At 47.2% G+C, this 18,501-nt stretch overlaps 3 protein-coding genes across 4 annotated transcripts; all 3 read left to right on the top strand.

Annotated features, from left to right (window-relative positions):
* Positions 1-1,346: 1,346 nt before the first annotated feature.
* Positions 1,347-7,727, top strand: tmem33 (transmembrane protein 33). The gene is made up of 8 exons (XM_030115722.1): positions 1,347-1,416; positions 2,593-2,658; positions 5,532-5,626; positions 5,704-5,891; positions 6,113-6,180; positions 6,377-6,510; positions 6,591-6,674; positions 6,750-7,727. Exons 2-8 carry the CDS (start codon positions 2,611-2,613, stop codon positions 6,877-6,879), a joined length of 747 nt encoding a protein of 248 aa, XP_029971582.1. The 5' UTR covers positions 1,347-1,416; positions 2,593-2,610; the 3' UTR covers positions 6,880-7,727.
* A 486-nt stretch (positions 7,728-8,213) lies between these two features.
* bbs7 (Bardet-Biedl syndrome 7) lies at positions 8,214-13,191 on the top strand. 2 transcript variants are annotated; one of them, XM_030115878.1, is made up of 19 exons: positions 8,214-8,610; positions 8,699-8,764; positions 8,981-9,043; positions 9,127-9,302; positions 9,385-9,571; positions 9,642-9,714; positions 9,795-9,902; positions 9,995-10,125; positions 10,252-10,336; positions 10,524-10,626; positions 10,712-10,904; positions 10,976-11,050; positions 11,188-11,253; positions 11,483-11,622; positions 11,738-11,902; positions 11,976-12,085; positions 12,153-12,256; positions 12,361-12,484; positions 12,568-13,191. In XM_030115878.1, the coding sequence occupies exons 1-19, from the start codon at positions 8,575-8,577 to the stop codon at positions 12,699-12,701; spliced, it is 2,139 nt and encodes a 712-aa protein (XP_029971738.1). In that variant the 5' UTR covers positions 8,214-8,574; the 3' UTR covers positions 12,702-13,191. The 2 variants fall into 2 exon arrangements, with proteins under 2 accessions (XP_029971738.1, XP_029971730.1); XM_030115870.1 differs by having other exon boundaries at positions 11,185-11,253.
* Positions 13,192-14,677: 1,486 nt separating this feature from the next.
* On the top strand, positions 14,678-17,649 carry LOC115400081 (cyclin-A2-like). The gene is made up of 8 exons (XM_030107735.1): positions 14,678-15,014; positions 15,382-15,613; positions 16,078-16,184; positions 16,260-16,483; positions 16,564-16,768; positions 16,839-16,952; positions 17,030-17,163; positions 17,238-17,649. The coding sequence occupies exons 1-8, from the start codon at positions 14,799-14,801 to the stop codon at positions 17,287-17,289; spliced, it is 1,284 nt and encodes a 427-aa protein (XP_029963595.1). The 5' UTR covers positions 14,678-14,798; the 3' UTR covers positions 17,290-17,649.
* Positions 17,650-18,501: the final 852 nt, after the last annotated feature.

The following is an 18,501-nucleotide window of genomic DNA, read 5'->3' as shown; positions in this document are numbered from 1 at the left end:
ACGTTTCAGGCGCTGGCGTTAACCTTTTTTAATGCCTAATTAGGTTTTGCAAAGAAATAATTAGATTCTACAGTGCTTACACTGCCTATATTTTCAAATGGCAACTGCAGCAAACACATCATCCCGCGACACCCGTGCCAATAATCTGCGGATATATGCGCTCCAGCTGCAGTCAGATGTAAGATTTTAAAACATGTTGGAACCAAATAAGGTGCACTTAAAGCTAAAATAATTATCCGGCTCTTGCGGGCTGCAGCCCAGCCTGCGGAGGGGAGGTGGACTGGGGAGGAGCGCCCCCTGGTGGGAGAGGTCTGTACCTTCAATGCAGTGGTTTGAAGGTTAAAAAAAAATGTTCTCTACATGAACGTTTGTTAATTCATAATCAAGACCATGGATTTAACTCATCTTGGAGTTAGAGCTGGGCACGTTTTTCGGTGTGTGATGTGACAGTATGGGTGTAGATCACAGCGCATGCGCATTGGACTTGTAGGTTGGATCTTTTTTCTCTTATTTTGCAGGAGCATTCTGAGCACATTAGCCCTGAAAAAAGTGTGTAAACATCAGCACTTCATACCTAGGGAGAAATCTAAATCTCTAAACTATCAACAAACCGACAAAAATCTATCAAGATCACCCCCTCCCCTCTAAACAAGACACCTTCAAATCCCTGCCAGTAATAATACAAATAATTATAACAATCAGGAAGAAGTTCACTGAGTATTCCCAGAGTCAGGAGAAACAAAGTGAAGAAACAAAGTTCCTACTCCTCACCTGTGGAACAAAACAAACAGGACTCAAAACTGCTCCATTAAATTTAAACATGAATTATTCTGTCACCTTCATCTGAGGAGGGTTTTACATTATTTATTGTCCTTTTTATATGCTGTTTTCAATCGCCTTCTTCTAATGTATTTCTTTAATTTACATGTAAATCACTGGGAATTGCCCTGTGCCTGAATGGTGCTGTATAAATGAATTTGGATTGCCTGAACAAGTATAAGGGGATATCATCATGTTATATAAATGGAATTCATAATTAGAATACTCTGTAGGGGCATTAACAGACGTTTGAATACCGGAATTATTTTATTCAAAGAAGTAAAGCTGTCATTAAAAAAAAGTCTGGTGCAGTTTTTATTTTGTCCATTAGAGGGCAGAAAAACTCATATGATTGTCATTCTAAGGTGTCGCGAGACTTATGTGGACTGTCAGTACTATGAAATGTCGCGAGAGTTGTGTGGAACCCTGACTCCAGCGGTGTTGCCGAAATATCGCGAGAGTTGTGTGAACTTCATCGGAGTTAAGCATAGACAGGTTGTGAAATATCGCGATAGTTGTTTGAACTCTCGGAGAGGTCAGGTGATCATTTCCAGCGGAGCAGCTTTCACTACGGACACTTTTCCCCCTGAAGCCCCGGTAAGGTTCATTTATGGGTCATATAATGTCAACCAGCTGGGTGTTTAGTCTGAACAGGCTCCGTGGTAACAAGTGAGGCTGGAGTTACCCGGTATAACCGCGTTATTAGTCCAGGAAAAGCTAATGGAAGGCTAAGTGTTAGCTGCCATGCTAGTAACGATGGTAACAGAACATTCTAGACTCACCTGCTGCTACCGTTAGCTGCTTTTAGCTCCAGGTCAACACGGATTCACTGGTTTATTCTAAACTAGGATCATACTGTTCGCCTGAAGTGTTGAGGCTTGTTTATTAGCTGGTTATAAACGCCATTCTCCCGGTTTGCTCCCTGCATTTTCCGCCGTCGGTAGCAGTCATTTACATGTGGCATGGAAAACATGTTGGATCAATCTTCCTTTCCAGATAAAGTCTATTAACATCGATTATCCAAAAACCGTTATTTAATGATTGTCTGTTGCTGAAAGGCTAACTTGAGCATTGCTTTTCAAGTCAGTCTTTACATTGATATGATGCAATCTTGGTGTAAATCTTAGCTCCCTTATTCGTTTCTCCTCCACAAGGTCTGCTAAATTAAACAGTTGGACTGAAACATAAACTGTCTCATCTAATCATTGAACAGAACTCTTAACCTGATCAATCATTGTGGATTTATAGTGAAACCAAAAGACAGTTCCTCACATGAGTGAAAACCAAAACCTTTTGTACTGCATTTCACCCGGATGTTAAGACTATTAGATCCAGCGGACAGCGAGTGACTTTATTTAATTTAATTTTTTTACACGTAGATCTGCATTAATAGTGTTTTTGAAGAGAAAGTTAGAACCTCTAAGGAGTGTCAGTGCTGTCAGAAAACACATGGTGATTCCGATACTTCATGCCACCCTGAGGTTTGATTTATGCTTCTCTAAAAGAGACAAACACCTCCTCACGTGAGTGTAAGTCCTGTCAGAAAAACACTCCTGCTTCATGTCACCATGAGGTTGGACTTTTTAAAGGCAACAGAGCTGTTTATGTCTCAGTTTTTCAAGTAGCTGTGAATTTATAATTAACCACACAAATGTCAAACTGTCACTGTCATATTAGTGTAAAGTTTGAGTTTCTGTATTTAATATTTGGCTCTCATGAGTAATGATGAATGTGTCTTTGGTGTTTTGATGATGTGTGTTTTTATCTCTGCAGAGTAACACACACCCAAAGATGGCTGACACCAACCAACAAGCCCCCCCTCCCAGTGTGGGGCCAGTGGTAAGTTGGTGTTTTTTACCCTTCTGTTTGAAGGTGTTTTACATCCTTAACAGCTCGTTTACTTGCTAAGTTACACTTCTCAAAAGTACAAACTATGAAATCTAAGACAGTGTGTTCTGAATCCGTGTGTTCAGTTATGAAGAGACGTATTCAGAAAGCCTTTATTTCAGTCTGGAGGTGAAGTGGTATTAGTCTGTCATAACACACTCGATTGATTTAATGAAACATTGTCTCCCAGAAAATGTAAAAGTCTTGTTCCTTTAGTTTTTGTCAAAATTGAATACCTTGACTTGACTTGAAAACTAAATGGATCCGCCTTGAAGTAAAGAGGAATTCTTTCCTTTCTTTTACCAAACTTCATTTAAAAAATGAAGCAAAATATTTGCGTATTTGCAGCTACTGCGAGCGATGTAAAACGTGTGTCAGTAACAAAATGGTGTTTTCTGGCTGTTACAGCCTGTTTAAAGGTGTAATACAGGATTTTCTATTGCTTTAAGTTCCGGGTGGATCATCAAAATAACTGATGGGTCTGTTTGTTGATCATTCTGACGAGCTGGTTTCTTAAGGGTGGTTCTACGTGCTTGCGCCCAATAAGCTTCTCCCTTTTGCGCATTCAGAGTGTTTATGTAGCCGGTGAGCTTCTGAGCTAGTACTTACCGATGGCGAGTCTGACATAATGAAACTGTAATTGTTTCGGAAAACAAGCCTTACGTATGAGTGAGGCCGATCGCAGAAACTGTAAACAGAGCCGTGCACGTCCGGAGTAGAGGAGATCGCGCTCGCACGCTTCCGCGTTTCCTTGGGAGAAGCAGGAGAGCCGGGCGGATGGTCTGGCGCATGCGCGTTGTTCAAAAAGTGAGTAACAGACGTTTGGCTTCGTCTTTTCGAGAAAATCCTGTATTACACCTTTAAGTGTTTGTTCATTTACTTTGTGTTGCAGTACATGTTTTGCACTGTGGGTGGCGCTAAGGCTTCATGGTAGAAATGTGTTACTACAGGCAGGTGAATGAGGTTGTGTGTGTGTGTGTGTGTGTGTGTGTGTGTGTGTGTGTGTGTGTGTGTGTGTGTGTGCGCGCGAGCAGCTGTTATCTGTCGACAACAGCTGGCAGGAACAAAGTAAAACTTGCTCTGAAAATTTTGAGTTTTATAATTGTATTAAGCTGAAGCTGAGCGGTCCTTCTGTCCTTCAGGGTGTGAACTGGAGGCCTCCTCTAGCATCTCATTCTCAGTTTTCACTCTGAAGGTCTTGAGACCTCTGTGTCTGACTTTTTCTTCTGTTTCTAGCTCCTTGTTTCTGTGACCTTCTTTTTTAAAGGGGCGGGGGGCAATAGTGTGTCTGACTTTTTCTTCTGTTTCTAGCTCCTTGTTTCTGACTTTTTTCTTTTTTTAAGGGGGTGGGGTTCAATATTATGTCTGACTTTTTCTTGTTTCTTACCCCCTGTTTCTCTGACCTTCTTCCTTTTTTTGGACACCAGCATGTAGGTTGTTAATTCCCCAGGTGGCGCTGTCTACTCCGCCCTGCCTCAGTGGCTTCAGGGTTTATGTTGTGTTTTTTCTTTGTTTGTTTTTAACTTTTACTTTGGAGGGCTGCCACTTTTCTTATTTAGCCAGCTGAATTTTTTGGGTGAATGCTTCGGGTCATCGTATCCCCCCAAAACCTTCCTCTTCTTCCTGTCTTTCTCCTCCTGTTTGGCAGCTTCTCTTCTGGCTTTCTTCTCTGCTTTCTTGGTCTTGGCCTTCTGTCTGTCCGTCATGGAGGCCAGCCGGTCCAGTTCAGAGATCCTCTGGAGGAAATGCTGGATTTCTGCAGTGGTGTTGTTGAACTGGTCCATCCATCTCTCCTCCTGAGTGAAGAAGGCCTCTTCTGCCTTTGTGGACTGTTCCAGCAGTTCCTCTTTGGCCAGGGTCTCAGCCCGCAGCACTTTTTGGAGGACGTCACAATTTTTGGTCAGCTCGGCCTCAGTCTGGATCATTTCGGCCCTCAGCCTTTGGAGCGTCGCCACAGAGTGAGCGTTCTCTTCAGTCAGGGTGGAGATCTTGTCGGTGAGGAGACTCAGCTTGTTCCGGGTCTCCTCGTCCTGAGCTCTCATTGCTGCAGCCGTCTGCTCTCTCTCCACCTGCCGCTCCTTGGTGGAATTTTCAAGGGCTTGCTGGAGTGAGCAGACTTCCTGGTTCAGGGTGACGACCTCTGACCTGAGCTGGTTGACTGTCTGCTGGTACTCAGACTGCAGGGCAGATCTCTCTCTTTCTGCCTCCTGCAGCTGAGTGACCTTCAGACTCTCCAGGTCGGTCCTGACGGCTGTGACCTCGTCCGTCTTGTCTTGAAGCTGCTTTCTCAGATTGACAGCGCTGTAGGGACATGGCTGAGGGAATCGTACCGTAGGTATCCTCGTTGTGCTGCTATAGCGCTCTCACTCACAAAGTGGTTATTTACTACGGTGGCCTGGAGGTGCTCAGCCCAAACATATGAGAGATGGACTCAGGCCATAATTACCCCAGTTCAGGAAAAATCAATGTACACATTTCTAACATCGCCCTCAGTAAAAATAAATAAAGAAATAAATAAATAACTTAGTAAGGATTTAATATCGATTATTCGAGCAGTCTTCCCTTGTTTTGTCCCCTGAATTCACGTGTTTAAAGTTGGTCCTTTCTGTCAGGGTTCTTGTTGAACTGCTGCCTTTAATTTGAAAATAAAGTCATATTATGTGTACAGTTTAGCCCATTTTGTTTCAGTTTGCCTTGTTTATGCTAAAAGCAGGGAGAACGGCAGAGTCTCTGGGATACTTACACCTCTGGTTATTTCATGCTCCAATTAAATCTCTGTATTTTAAACTCATAAATGTTTGTTTATTCTTTTTTTTCCCCCACAGCAATTTCTGATGAGCAACAAGCTGGAAACTGCGATGTGGCTTTCCCGACTCTTCACCGTCTACTGCTCTGTCATGTTTATCCTCCCAGTGCTGGGGTGAGTGCAGTCAGGAGCTCTGAGGGGTGAAAGCTGCCACCAGCTGGTGTGATACTCATCACTGCTGTGTGTTTCAGACCCTACGCAGCTGCTAACTTCTATCAGAGAGCCTTGCTGGCCAACGCCCTGACCAGCGCCCTGCGGCTGCACCAGAGGCTCCCTCGCTTCCAGCTGAGCAGAGCGTTCCTGGCCCAGGCTCTGCAGGAGGACAGCTGCCATTACCTGCTCTACTCCCTGATCCTGGTCAACTCCTACCCCATCACCAGTATCCTCCCCCACCGCAGCAAGGAGGGGCTCTCTGACAGCTGTGGCGGCAGCTGCTCATCCACAAGACAGATCTCTTTCAGTAAAACAGAGATTAGAGATTAAATTCAAGCAGGCAATGCTTTACCAAACTTCTGTGGTGCAGTTTTGAGGAGCTTGTATGAGTGTTATGAGTGGAAACGAGTCCCAGCTAAATGATTCCTCCTTAACCTTGAAATCCAGTGAGCATCTTCCCAGTTTTCCTGTTCTCGTTGCTCCATGCGACCACGTACACAAAGAAGGTTCTGGATGTGAGTATAATCAGCAGTGCCTGCTGTGGCTTTTAGTCATTATTTAAAAACCATAAGCCAGCTGTTAGCACCAGCCAGGTAGGTTTAGTGGTCTCAAAAGAGGTAGATGATTCACTGTACTTCATCTAAAGCGCCTGAAAGCTGTTTCTCTGTGACAGTTGATCACTTTTGTGTCTGTCTTTTCGTGTTCTTGCAGCAAATGGGCCCCAGCAGCCTGATGTTCGTCAGAAACCTTCTGGACAAACTGACCTCCAATCAGCAGAACATCCTCAAGTTCATCGCCTGCAACGAGATCTTCCTGATGCCGGCCACCGTCTTCATGCTCTTCAGGTGTGTGTGCAGTCTGACACTGCAGGTACGTGGTGGAGGTTGTCGGGTGTCTCTGTAACGTGTTCCTCTGCGTTGCTCAGCGGCCAGGGAAGCTTGCTGCTGCCCTTCATCTACTACAGATTCCTCACTCTGCGCTACACCTCCAGGAGAAACCCGTACTGCCGGTGAGTGTCTGAACGAGACGAGGCGATGTGTGAACGCTGAGAGCTGAGCTTTAACTCCGTCTGCGCTCCTCCCAGCACCTTGTTCACCGAGCTGCGGATCCTCCTGGAGCACTTCATCATGAAGCCCGCCTGCCCCGCCTTCTTCAGGAGGATGTGCCTCAGCAGCATCGCCTTCATCAGCCGCCTCGCCCCCACGGGGGTTTGATCACACGGACATTTTACTCCCTTCACACTTGTCCCGTTTTGTTTTGTTTTTTTTTTTTTTGTTAGGTTTTTATTTAGTTTTCAACCATGTAAGATGTGACTTAACTCTGATGGGGACTGATACTGCCATCAGCAGAAGGAACGCTCTCTTGAATGTCACCTCCGACCCGACGGCCAGCCGCTGGTGCACTGAAGTGTTTCTTCACCCAACCTCCTCATGCGACCTCACTGAAGCGGTGGACTGAGTCCCTGAACGCAGCGCGGCACGCTGAAACTGTGCTCCTCCTGTGTCGCTTGATGTTCTTTCTCCCTCGACGTCATTATTTATTCATGAAGATGCTTATTCTATTCTAACATTCTGAGATTAGTAACTTAATGAAATTGTTCATATTCTTAATGTTGTACTTTACTTTGGCATTTCTACTTGATTTCTTCTGTGTGAATCATCCGATGTCCTGATTTGTCTAGATGCCTAACATTTATCAATGCCATCAACTCACTCTTAAAAATGTGCAAGAGTTTTGTAGCTGCTGTCAAAATAGGCGTTAAACTGAGAAACAAAACTCCTGCTGTATATTTTAACATTTCTGCTGTAGGATACACGTTTGAATTGAGTTGCCTGGTGCATGTGATGCTTCTGAATGCATGTTGAACTTGTTTCTCAGTTTGAAAACTGTTTTGAGTTTGCTTTGTTTGTCCACTCATTGCTGTAGGGTCCTGATGCTTAATGCATGCTATGATTTGTCTCTTTTCTGACATTTTAACGTGTTCATTTGCCTATTAGACAAAGTGCATTTTTTTAATTGAGAAAAAGAATTGATCTAATTAAATCAATATGATATGAAATAATACGGAGGTGCTTGCTGATGATGTGTCCTTATAGTTGTTATGACAGACATAAACTTCACTCTATCACATAACTTCTATTTAATTTAGTTTCTTAAACTCTACTTAAAAAAACATGCCCAATTTAGCGATAGATACAACAAAATTAAGAATGTGAATATCAACATTACGGATTACACATAAACGTAAGAACTGCCCGTTTGAGCGAAGCGGGATTTACAAATCCTAGTATGGTGACGCGCCCCGGTCCCGCCCCTGTCTCTGATTGGTCACGTTTCGATTTGGATAACGACGATTGGTTGGATGAATGACACTAACTTCAGACTCCGCCAATCAGACGCCGGATGGGCGCGCGATACCTTCGCTTTAGTAGAAATCGGAAATAGGTGATTCAACCAATAGGTGAGCAGTTTCGATTTCCGTGAAAAATTCTCGCCCAATGAAATGACAGCTTGTTAGCCCTGAAGCGTCACCCTGGTAACGACAACAGCCTTCTTTTCGCTGTATTTCCGGAGCTGTTTGTGATCTAAATTCTTTCTTAAAAGGAAGTTAAATCTGTGTTTTATGTGATTCGGAGCAGGGCTTGCTTTAAACGTGCAACACCCCCCGGTTTGAGCGGATGAATTCTGCTCTCGTGCTTCGTGTTTAGCCAATTAGCCTGCTAGCTAATGCTAGCTCGGCCAGCTAATCTCCTCACTTTAGATAATCCCAATCTGAACTACAACCACCTTTATCCTGTAGATGTTTCCAGGACCAGATCTCAGTATTGATCGGATGAATGATCGACTAACGAACCTGTGAGTTCTGTAATCGACTTCTTCATTTAGTTTGATCTGGGAAGAGGCAGAAGATGGAAATTAACCTCAACCGAGTGGATTATATCCAGGTAAGAGCAAATCCAGGCAGGACTGTTATTTAGTATGGTTGGACTGGATTAAAATAAAATGAGGTCTCGATGTAAATGATTCCCTCAGGTTGGTGTAACATCCCAGAAAACCATGAGGCTGCTGCCAGCTCTGGGAAAAAAGGCAACTCAGAAGGTACTGTGGCTGTCGACTGATTTTTACAGCATATAGAATTCTTGATGTGTTTATCTACTCTGTATTTCTAAGTTTTACCAAGATGCAGTGCAGGGTGACAGTTTCTCATCACTTCTTGATAGAACTGAAGTGAATGCATTTTCTGCTCGAGACATGAAACCTTTGCTTGTCTTTGTTCGTTCAGGATTTCAGATGTTAATCTCTGTCATGTTTCAGGTCGCCATTGCCGATCATGATGGTATCCTCACATGTTTTGGGATGAAGAAGGGAGAAGCTGTGGTGGGTCGAGGCTTTACTCACAGCGGTGGTAAATGGGACTTCAGGTTCATTACTCATCAGAGTTTGTCTTCCACCTTTTTCAGCCGGTGTTCAAGACCCTCCCCGGACAGAAGATAACTAGAATTGATCTTGGGGGCGCCGTGGGAACGCCCCAGGAGAAGATCTTTGTCTGTTCTGGTTCTCAAGTGCGAGGATTCACCAAGAAGGGCAAACAGTTCCTGACCTTTGATGCCAACCTCACTGAGAGCATAAACGCCATGTAGGAGCTTCTCCTCACCGTGATCCACGCTGCTCCTGGACCTGGATCTGTTTTCATATTTCCCTCACCGTGTTTTCCCCAGGCACGTCTCCGGTGCTGACCTGTTTGTGTGCGCCAGCTACATCTACAACCACTACTTTGACTGCAAGGATCAGGACTACTTCCTGTCTGGAGACAAAATCAACGACATCATGTGTCTGTCGTCAGAGAAACTGAGCCGTGTGGTGCCGGTGCTGGCGTGCCAAGACCGAGTTCTCAGAGTGCTGAAGGTGAACATTGCAGAGGTTTCCTCTGCAGGGGTCTGATCAGGTTTGAGTTGTTGTTATTATTTCGCTGTAGGGGTCTGAGCTCGCTTACGAAGTAGAAGTCCCTGGACCGCCGTCTGTCTTGGAGCGGTACAATAAAGAAGGAGGCAAGTCGATTTCTCAGTGTGATGCAGCAGTTCGACGTGGAGCGGCTTCACTTTAATGTGTGTCTGCGACTTTTCTTCAGGAGAGGAGGTTCTGTACGGGACCATCGATGGAAAAATCGGGCTGGTTCAGGTCGGCGAGCGCTCAGCTGTGACCAGATGGGAGATCGACAATGACAAGAAGAAAGGAGGTATGCTGTTGATGCCTGCGTCAGACCAGCCAGACCAGCAGGATGATTCCAACTCTTTTAAAATACGGATGTGCTGTTTGGCTTCCCTTCAGGAATTCTCTGCATGGATACATACGACATTATCGGAGATGGAGTGAACGACATCCTGGTGGGCCGCGACGATGGCACGGTGGAGGTGTTTGGTTTTGACAGCTCCGGTGAGCCCACAGTGCGTTTTGAGCATGTGAGTTTCTGTCTGACACACTGAACACTGGTCACGAGCTCTTCCTGGTTTTCACCTGATTTCATGTCCACTTCTGTTTGTTTTGTTTGTTTTAAGTGTAGAAAGCTCACACTCTGTGCTTCTCAGGTCTTGTCGGAGAGCGTGACGTCCGTCCAGGGTGGCTGTGTGGGAAAGGAGGCTTACGATGAAGTCTTGACTTCCACCTACACAGGTCAGACCCAAACGTTTCTAACCTCACTGCTCAGTTTTCAGCTCCACACGGTGACAGAAACACTCCAGTTATCTTCCTTTCCTGGTTCACTTCCTGTTTCGTTAAAATGTGTGGGTTTTCCCGTTATCCAGCAGTGAACCAGAGGTCTGACGCTCTCCTTCATCCCTCCCGTGCCTCTGTTCTCCAGGATGGGTGACCGGACTGACCACCGAGCCGCAGAAGGCCGAGCTCGGCCACGGAGACGAGGTCAAGATGAGCAAGGAGACCCAGTCTAAAGTGGAGGCGCTGCGGTGGGAGGCGTTCCTCGGCTCCTGGTTCGTCTGCGTCCTCAGAGGAAGCGTGCTGACTGGCTCTTGTCCTTGCCCCGCCTCCCAGGGCGGAGCTGGAGCAGCTGCAGGTCAAAGTGCTGCAGGGCCGGGAGCAGTACCAGCAGACGTCCCAGTCCAGCACCGCCGTGTCCGCCGTGCCCGTCTTCAGCGTCAACGACAAGTTCACGCTGTGCCAGGACGACGCCAGCTACAGCCTCACCCTGGAGGTGCAGACGGCCATCGACAACCTGCTGCTCCAGGTGCTCCCTGCACTCCAGGCTTCCCCTCGCATGCTTTACATCCCGTCTCTAACGTGTGTGACGCTCCGCAGAGCGACGTCCCCATCGACCTGCTGGACGGAGACAAGAACTCGGCCGTGGTCAGCTTCAGCGAGTGTGACTCGGAGGTGAGCTCCGTCTTCTCCGTCTCCTCCGTCTCCTCCGTCTCCTCCGTCTCCTCCGTCTCCTCCGTCAGCTCGTCGTCCGGCAGAGCTCTGCACCGTCTCGCTCATGCAGTGATCAACTCTCCCTCCCTTCACAGCAGCCCAATGGGAACTTCCTCCTGGCCACATACAGATGTCAGGCCAACACCACCAGACTGGAGCTGAAGGTAAACGGGCTGTGGAGGCCACACGCACGAGGTCAAAGGTCGCATCAGAACTTATTTCCATGTATTGATCCTAGTGTGTGTTATTATAGGAGCTCACTTCATAAAGTTCCCGTAGTTCTTCCTTTATTTGAAATGATTCCTCCTCTACTGTGAACCTATTGGGTGGTTTATCTACCGACCAGCAGAAATGTGTGTGTGTGTGTGTGAATCGGGGGGACTTGTCTTCCAGGTGAGGTCCATCGAGGGGCAGTACGGCACCCTGCAGGCGTACATCACCCCCAGGCTGCAGCCTAAGACCTGCCAGGTGCGGCAGTACCAGGTCAAGCCTCTGTCGCTGCACCAGCGGACTCACAGCATCGACCCGGACCGGTCAGAGGGAAACCTGCTCTGCTGTGTTTCTACTCAATCTAAGGCTTGACGGGATTATTTTGATTTCATTAACTCACTCAACTCTCGGCCCCTCCCGGTCTGGTCTTTGTTTCAGGCCCATGAACAGGCTCAGTCTGGTGGGGCAGTTCAGCTTCGCAGAGATTCACTCCTGGGTGGTTTTCTGTCTGCCGGAGGTGCCCGAAAAGACTCCGGCAGGAGACAGCATCACTTTCTATTTCCACAACACCTTCCTGGGCACACAGCTGGAAGCCACCTACTGGTAAACGCGCCGGGCGCAGCACTGAGCACGCCCCGGAATTGCACCTTACAAATGACCCCGTGTCTGATTCCAGCAAGGGAGAGGGCCACTTCAGGTCAGACAACATCTCCACCATCTCCATCCTGAGCGACGTTCTCTCTAAAGAAGCCACCAAGAAGAAGATCAACCTGAACATCTCGTACGGTGGGTGCTCCGCCGCGCAGCGCCGTTCCCACCTGGAGCCAGAGTTTCTGATCTGTCGGTGTTGCAGATATCAGCGATGACTCCGTGAGCCACACGCTCAGAATGATCCACCCAAAGCTGGAGTGCCAGTTGTTGCTGGCCAGGAAAGTCCAGCTGATCGATGCTCTGAAGGTGAGGGTCGATCGGGGAAAGCCTTCCTCCTCCGTCACTGTGAGCTGCTGTGTTTCCAGATGTTGGACTCCCAGCTGCGTCCGCTGGCTCTCTCTCCTCCACAGGAGCTTCAGGTCCACGAGGGGAACGCTGACTTCCTGATCCCGGAGTACCGCAGCATCCTGGACGAGTCGGCCAGCCTCCTGGAGGAGTACAAGAAGCAGCCGGCTCACCTGGAGCGGCTTTACGGTACAGCCGGCTCCCCGGACGGTCTGTCGGTTCGTCGACATGTCGATTCGCTGCAGTCATGTTTTCCTCCTCTTCATCCGCAGGAATGATCACAGACCTCTTCATCGACAAGTTCAAGTTCAAAGGCCAGAATGTCAAAACGAAGGTGTCCTCGTTGTTGGAAATACTTGATAATTATGACTTAAACTCCTTGTTGGAGTTTTTCAGCCAAGCGTAAAGTTGAATGTTTCACCTCGTGTTGATCCGTGTCAGTAAAGCAGCTTCGTTTGTCACATGATCATGTAGATACTGTTTGTACAAAGTATTTAAGAATGAATTTTTATTAGCTATTAAAAACAGTGATGATGGTACCTTTCAGGAACGCCTGGATGCTTGTTTTAGTCATAGTTTTGATAAATAAAACAATAAATCATTGATCAAATAAGAGTGCACAGTGAACAGTTTTATTTTCATAGGACTGTGAGTATCATCAACTGTTTAGACTTTATTCAGAGGACAAAAAATAAACTGGAGAGAAAAGAAGCTTGCAGGATAAAAAGATCATCTTACACACACACACACTCATTTGAGGCTCTTTGCGTTAAGTGATTATAAACTTATGTAATGCTCCTTAATTATTCTCTCTCCAATATTTCCACCCTGAACATGAATAATGAATATAAGTATTCATGTCAAATAAATTGTTTTTATTTTTCCCTTCAATAAAAGGAATTACCACTGCCGCCAACCGCTGTGGGCTGGTCCATTTTCATTTATTATGAGGATTTAATGACGATCTTCTACTGCAGTCGGCCAGAAAGTTTCACTGCAGGAGGAAAACAGGACAGAAAGTGAACGTGAACACAGCAGCTGAAGGCTGTCTCGCGCTTCAGAAGACTCCAGTGTGACAGTAATATGAACCTCTGAGCGAAGCAACATGAAAAGACTCAAGTGCTGCATCACAACAAGATCCTGGTTGGATCCAGGCCTGTTTGTTCTACTGAGTTTCCATGTTCTCCCTGTGCTGTGTGGGTCTTCTTCTCCAAGTCAATCATACAGAAACTCAAAGCAGAGTGAGGCTATGCTTTTGTTTTTCTATTCTACATGTGCATTTTTGAGCGACTTCCACAGAAATGACTCTGTTTAAATATAGAATGTGACAACTCTCCCGCAGTGGGAGATCTAAAGCTCATCATGAGTAAAACACCGAGATCAGTCCATCTCTATAAACTAAAGGTAGGGTTGGCAAACATAGACTGTAGGCCCAAAATGGACCGCAAGACTACGTACATTTAATAAGTAAACAAAAACAAATGAAAAAAGCAGTTACACTACTTTAATGACTAGCTATTCAAATTTTTTGGGGAGAAAATTGTTTAATGCTTTGCACATGGTGTTCCTGTTTGAAAAGGGACTTTAATAGTCTTGACTTTAAGAATAGGATTTTAAAGTTTTTGACAGTGAGAACAGTGGATTAGTGTGATCTCATGTTGTGAATGATCCTGGTGGCTCTTCTCTGTGGTGTAAACAGTGACTGTAGTGAACATTGCCCCAGCTCTCTGCACAGTGATTTAAACAGGCTGATTTCAGTGAACAGAGGATGTGGAGTGGACTCTGCTCCAGGATGTGTTTTCTCTCACTGAGTACTGAAATGATTCGTGACAGTCTGTTTGGAACATGTTTAACATGACATTCCCACTTTACTTTCTAATTCAAGAAATTTGATTTCATGACAGAGAATATTTAACTTTTCGGAAACAAATAAAAAAATCTGTATTTACAAATTCACACGACTGACCAGAAGCGCCAAAGGGGGAAACCCGCCAAATCTGGCAACACCGCCAAACCGGTTTTGAATTTGCAATCACAGCTGATTTGTAAACTTTCGGCTTCCGTACATGACGGCGTCACGCCGCTGCTCGCCCGTGATTGGTCCGTTTCAATCCTCGCGGGCTACTTGAACTGGGAGAATCGCGCTGGTGTTGTGAGCAGCTGCTGCACCGAACAGAAACCTCTGCAGGCCGAACCAGCGCCACCAGAACCGGGTCGAGGAGCGCCTGAGAGAGACTGCCTGCACGCCTGTTTTCCCCTGGTTTGGTTTGTTTGGGGTTTTTTTTTTTTTTGGACCTTCTTGTTTTGGTTCTGAAAGGTTCGTTGTCATCTCAGCAGTTTAGTTTTAACCGGGACTGTCCGCCCGATGCTCGGCTCGGTTTAACCGCCCAGAACTCGTCCTTTTGTCCCCAAGTCATCCGGTTTTTCCCCGCTCAGCAGCGCCTCGCGACCGGCCGACAGGCTCCGGGTTTTTTTCTTTTTTTTTTTTTGTTTTGTGTGAAACATGTCGGCAGCTAACAGACCGGGAAGCGCGGCCACCGACTCTCACAACCAGGAGAACATGCTGTCGAGGCTCCGGGGCTCCACGAAGCCCCGAGCCGGCGAGAACCAGGAGAACCTCCCCCCGAAGCAGAGCAGCGGGGCCGCGACCAGAACCGTCCTGGGAGCCCTGCAGAACCACCAGCGGAGCAGAGCCCCGAGCCAGCGCGGTACAAAGCAGGTGAGGAAGCTAACGGCTAATGCTGCTAGCATGGAGGGAGCTGCAGCCCCAACAAGGCTCCATATCGTCCGCTGCTGATCTGATCTGATCACCAGCAGGGCTGACTAGGTTTCACTCTCCAGAGAGACTTTAAAGCCCCCGACTGCCTCTCTCACCTTTGTCCGCCATTTTTAATATACCTCAGGACACTCATTGTAATTCAATCCAGGTTACATCAGCTCCCAGGGACTGATTGCATTAAAAGCCGCCCTCTCTCTAATCATAGATTTGCATATACTATTCATTACTCAATTCTTGTAGATCAGCTGTTATCTGCTCACTGAATCTCTGCGCCACACTGTATAAATCCCATTGTTTCCACTTCCAGGAGTCATTGCAGGCTCTGTCCTGTAAGAATGAAGAGGTCTCCAAGCCGCCTGCCTTCCAGATCCACATGGACGAGCCTGATGGTGCCTGCATCAAGAAGCCACAGCCAGTGGCAGAGCCCGTGAAAGAGAAGCCCTCGGTTGCAGACTCCCCCGAGGTCAGCAATGCTGTGGTTCGGCTCCGGCAGCCACTGGCCACCATCGACGTCCCGTTGGCCATGGACGTCAGCTTCGGTGAGTTGGAAGTAGGGCTGAACGATGTATCGTTATCATATCGATATCGCGATATGAACATTCAGGACATTAGTTTCTCAAAATCAACGATATCAAGATTTCCCCTGCTTGCCCTGCATGTAAGCTTGCCCTTGCACAGGTAAGGTCAGCCAACCACAAACTTGTTTACTGGTTGACAGCTGATGGCAGAGGGCGGCTGCAGAATCTGCACAAACGAGTTTGGTGGTGGTGGCAGTGAGCTCTCATAAATAAAACTGCATTTTTTTTTTTACATCCTTTTGTATTGTGATTTTATTTTTCTGAAAAACGCTTAACTTTCACTGAATCCATTGTAATATATCGATATCGAAATATCTGGCATGGATATCGAGATATGAAATTTTGCCCATATCGTTCAGCCCGAGTTGGAAGAATCTTCACTTTCCTCTGCTGTGGGACTTGTTCTGATCACGCTGCCTCTCCAGACTCTCCAATGGACATGTCTGTGGTCGAAGGCGAGGAACGAGTGGCCGACGTAAACGAGGTTCCAGAGTATGCAGAGGAAATCCACACCTACCTGAGGGAGATCGAGGTGAGACTCAAGTTTTATACTGGACCTGAACTCCAGGCCTCCCGGCAGCTGTCCTCATTATGTGTCTTTTCACAGGTGAAAACGAGGCCCAAAGCGGGTTACATGAAAAAGCAGCCGGACATCACGAACAGCATGAGGGCCATCTTGGTGGACTGGCTGGTTGAAGTTGGCGAGGAGTACAAACTCCATAACGAAACGCTGTACTTGGCTGTTAATTACATCGATCGCTTCCTGTCTTCGATGTCCGTCCTCCGGGGAAAGCTCCAGTTGGTCGGGACGGCTGCAATGCTTCTCGCTTCGTAAGTGTCTCGTTTGATGCCAGCTGCTAGTCAAGATTTCCCTTTGAGTGAAATTGACAAATGTGACTTTATCAATGCAGGAAATTTGAGGAGATTTACCCTCCCGAGGTGGCGGAGTTCGTCTACATCACAGACGACACCTACACAAAGAAACAAGTGCTGCGAATGGAACATCTGGTGCTGAAGGTGCTGTCGTTTGACCTGGCCGTGCCGACGGTAAACCAGTTCCTCACGCAGTACTTCCTCCAGCAGTCCGTCACCAAACAAGTGGAGAGCCTCTCCATGGTGAGTCCCGTTTCCCGGAAACTGTTTCTACACTGGCTCTTACTCACCTGACTGCACCGTCTCTCCGCAGTACCTCGGGGAGCTCAGTCTGGTGGATTCAGACCCCTTCCTGAAATATCTGCCCTCGCAAATAGCAGCTGCAGCCTACATCGTGGCCAACCACACAGTGACGGGAGGCTCGTGGGTGAGTTGGGTTTCCTCACTGGCTGTACGTACAGGAGAACCTCGTCTGCACGGCGCTCACTGTCCTCTGATCCTCAGCCCAAGACGCTGGCTGACATGACCAGCTACTCCCTGGAGGATCTGATGCCGTGCATCGAAGACCTTCACCGAATGTACCTGAACGCAGCACAGCACGCTCAGCAGTCCGTCCGGGAGAAGTACAAGAGCTCAAAGTGAGTCTGAACCCCAGCGCCACCTGCACACTGGCAGCAGACGGTTTGATTTACTGACGCTGTTCTTCTGCCAGGTATCATGAAGTCTCCAGTATCCAAGCGCCAACGAAGCTGCTGCTGGACTGACTGCGGCCGCCTCGGCTGTAACTCCACATCCTGTCAAGTCTCACCTTTTTCATATGTGCCCTTTTTTTCCTTTTAAAGTCCACGCCCTGCTCTTCTAGGAGTAATGCTAAATGTTTTAGAGGTTTGATATTTTTATACTGAAGCCCAGCGTTCATGCCAGACACTACTGCAGTTTTAATAATTTGGTTTTATTCAGGTGAAATGTTGCGTCGCGCTGCATTGATCTAGTGTCTCAAAACTCCAGTAGCTGTGAATGTACCAGAAGCAGAGGACTCGGAGCAGGTTCACGTTGATCTGACGAGGAAGAAGCTCCATTAAACTGACGTTTACAGCCCTTCTAACACCTTCTGCACTGTACAGTATGGCTTTTGTAAATAAAATCCCTTAACTTCCACTTTCTGTCCTGTTGTGTCTCCTCTGGGCTCATGGGGGCAGTAGAGGGCAGCTGCTGTTCCTGGAGGTTTACATCGGGGATGAATTCAGTTTCAGGAACATTGATTCAAGGTTTCTCCTGTCCAACTTTAGGTCACTATGTAATGGGATTAATTTAAAAAAAAATTGAGGTTTAGTTTCTAATTTAAAATTCAAGCTTTAGATTTTGGTTTCATTAAGCAGTGAACTGATTAAATGTAATCGGTTCAATCATTTCAGAATTGTTCAAATGTGATTTTAATCCCAGAGGGGAATTCTTCACTCCTGTTGGGTTAATACCTTCTGTTCAGGAAAACGTTGAGCAGGTCTATTGTAGCGGGTGGTTTTCCTCTGGCTCGGTGACTTGATTTCTGTGGGAAGTGTGCTGAGCCAATGGCGTGACGCCCCCCTCCTCCCTGTCAGGATAAATTGGAGGCTGGCTCTGTGCAGGAGTCTGAGCTGCAGGAGGAATGGACAGCCGGAGGAGTGTGAGCTCCGTCTCAACAGGTTTACCTCTCCACCGCTGAAGGATTAAAAGATGGAGACTGATGGGAGTTCTGTGACCTAACTCGGCCGGGTGGGTGGATGGCTCCGGTTCGACGCCCGGGAGGATCCCAGTGAGCTGCTGGAGAGACGCCGAACAGCCTCCCAACTCCATGCCTGCGCCGAGGAAATTCCTGGTGGCGTCCACGTCGCTGCCGCTGGCTCTGGGCTGGGGCTGGAACCTCAGCCTCTACGTGGGGATGCTGGTGGGACTGCTGATGCTCCTCATCCTGCTGCTCTGGATGCTCCTCAAGCAGC

Source organism: Salarias fasciatus, chromosome 2, assembly GCF_902148845.1.
Source record: "Salarias fasciatus chromosome 2, fSalaFa1.1, whole genome shotgun sequence".
Taxonomy (NCBI): domain Eukaryota; kingdom Metazoa; phylum Chordata; class Actinopteri; order Blenniiformes; family Blenniidae; genus Salarias; species Salarias fasciatus.
The sequence above is the reverse complement of the archived record's forward strand: the minus strand, read 5'-3'. Positions and strand labels throughout refer to the sequence as shown.

What these genes read in the sequence shown, in the direction of transcription:
- tmem33 (XM_030115722.1), top strand. Translation starts at nt 2,611, where the DNA reads ATGGCTGACACCAACCAACAAGCCCCCCCTCCCAGTGTGGGGCCAGTG. An exon ending in CAACTCCTACCCCATCACCA is followed by an intron (nt 5,892 to 6,112) that starts GTATCCTCCCCC and finishes CTTGAAATCCAG; the next exon opens with TGAGCATCTTCCCAGTTTTC. An exon ending in AGGAGAAACCCGTACTGCCG is followed by an intron (nt 6,675 to 6,749) that starts GTGAGTGTCTGA and finishes CGCTCCTCCCAG; the next exon opens with CACCTTGTTCACCGAGCTGC.
- bbs7 (XM_030115870.1), top strand. Translation starts at nt 8,575, where the DNA reads ATGGAAATTAACCTCAACCGAGTGGATTATATCCAG. An exon ending in GCGGTACAATAAAGAAGGAG is followed by an intron (nt 9,715 to 9,794) that starts GCAAGTCGATTT and finishes ACTTTTCTTCAG; the next exon opens with GAGAGGAGGTTCTGTACGGG. An exon ending in CAATGACAAGAAGAAAGGAG is followed by an intron (nt 9,903 to 9,994) that starts GTATGCTGTTGA and finishes GCTTCCCTTCAG; the next exon opens with GAATTCTCTGCATGGATACA.
- LOC115400081 (XM_030107735.1), top strand. Translation starts at nt 14,799, where the DNA reads ATGTCGGCAGCTAACAGACCGGGAAGCGCGGCCACCGACTCTCACAAC. An exon ending in GGCCATGGACGTCAGCTTCG is followed by an intron (nt 15,614 to 16,077) that starts GTGAGTTGGAAG and finishes CTGCCTCTCCAG; the next exon opens with ACTCTCCAATGGACATGTCT. An exon ending in GAGAAGTACAAGAGCTCAAA is followed by an intron (nt 17,164 to 17,237) that starts GTGAGTCTGAAC and finishes TTCTTCTGCCAG; the next exon opens with GTATCATGAAGTCTCCAGTA.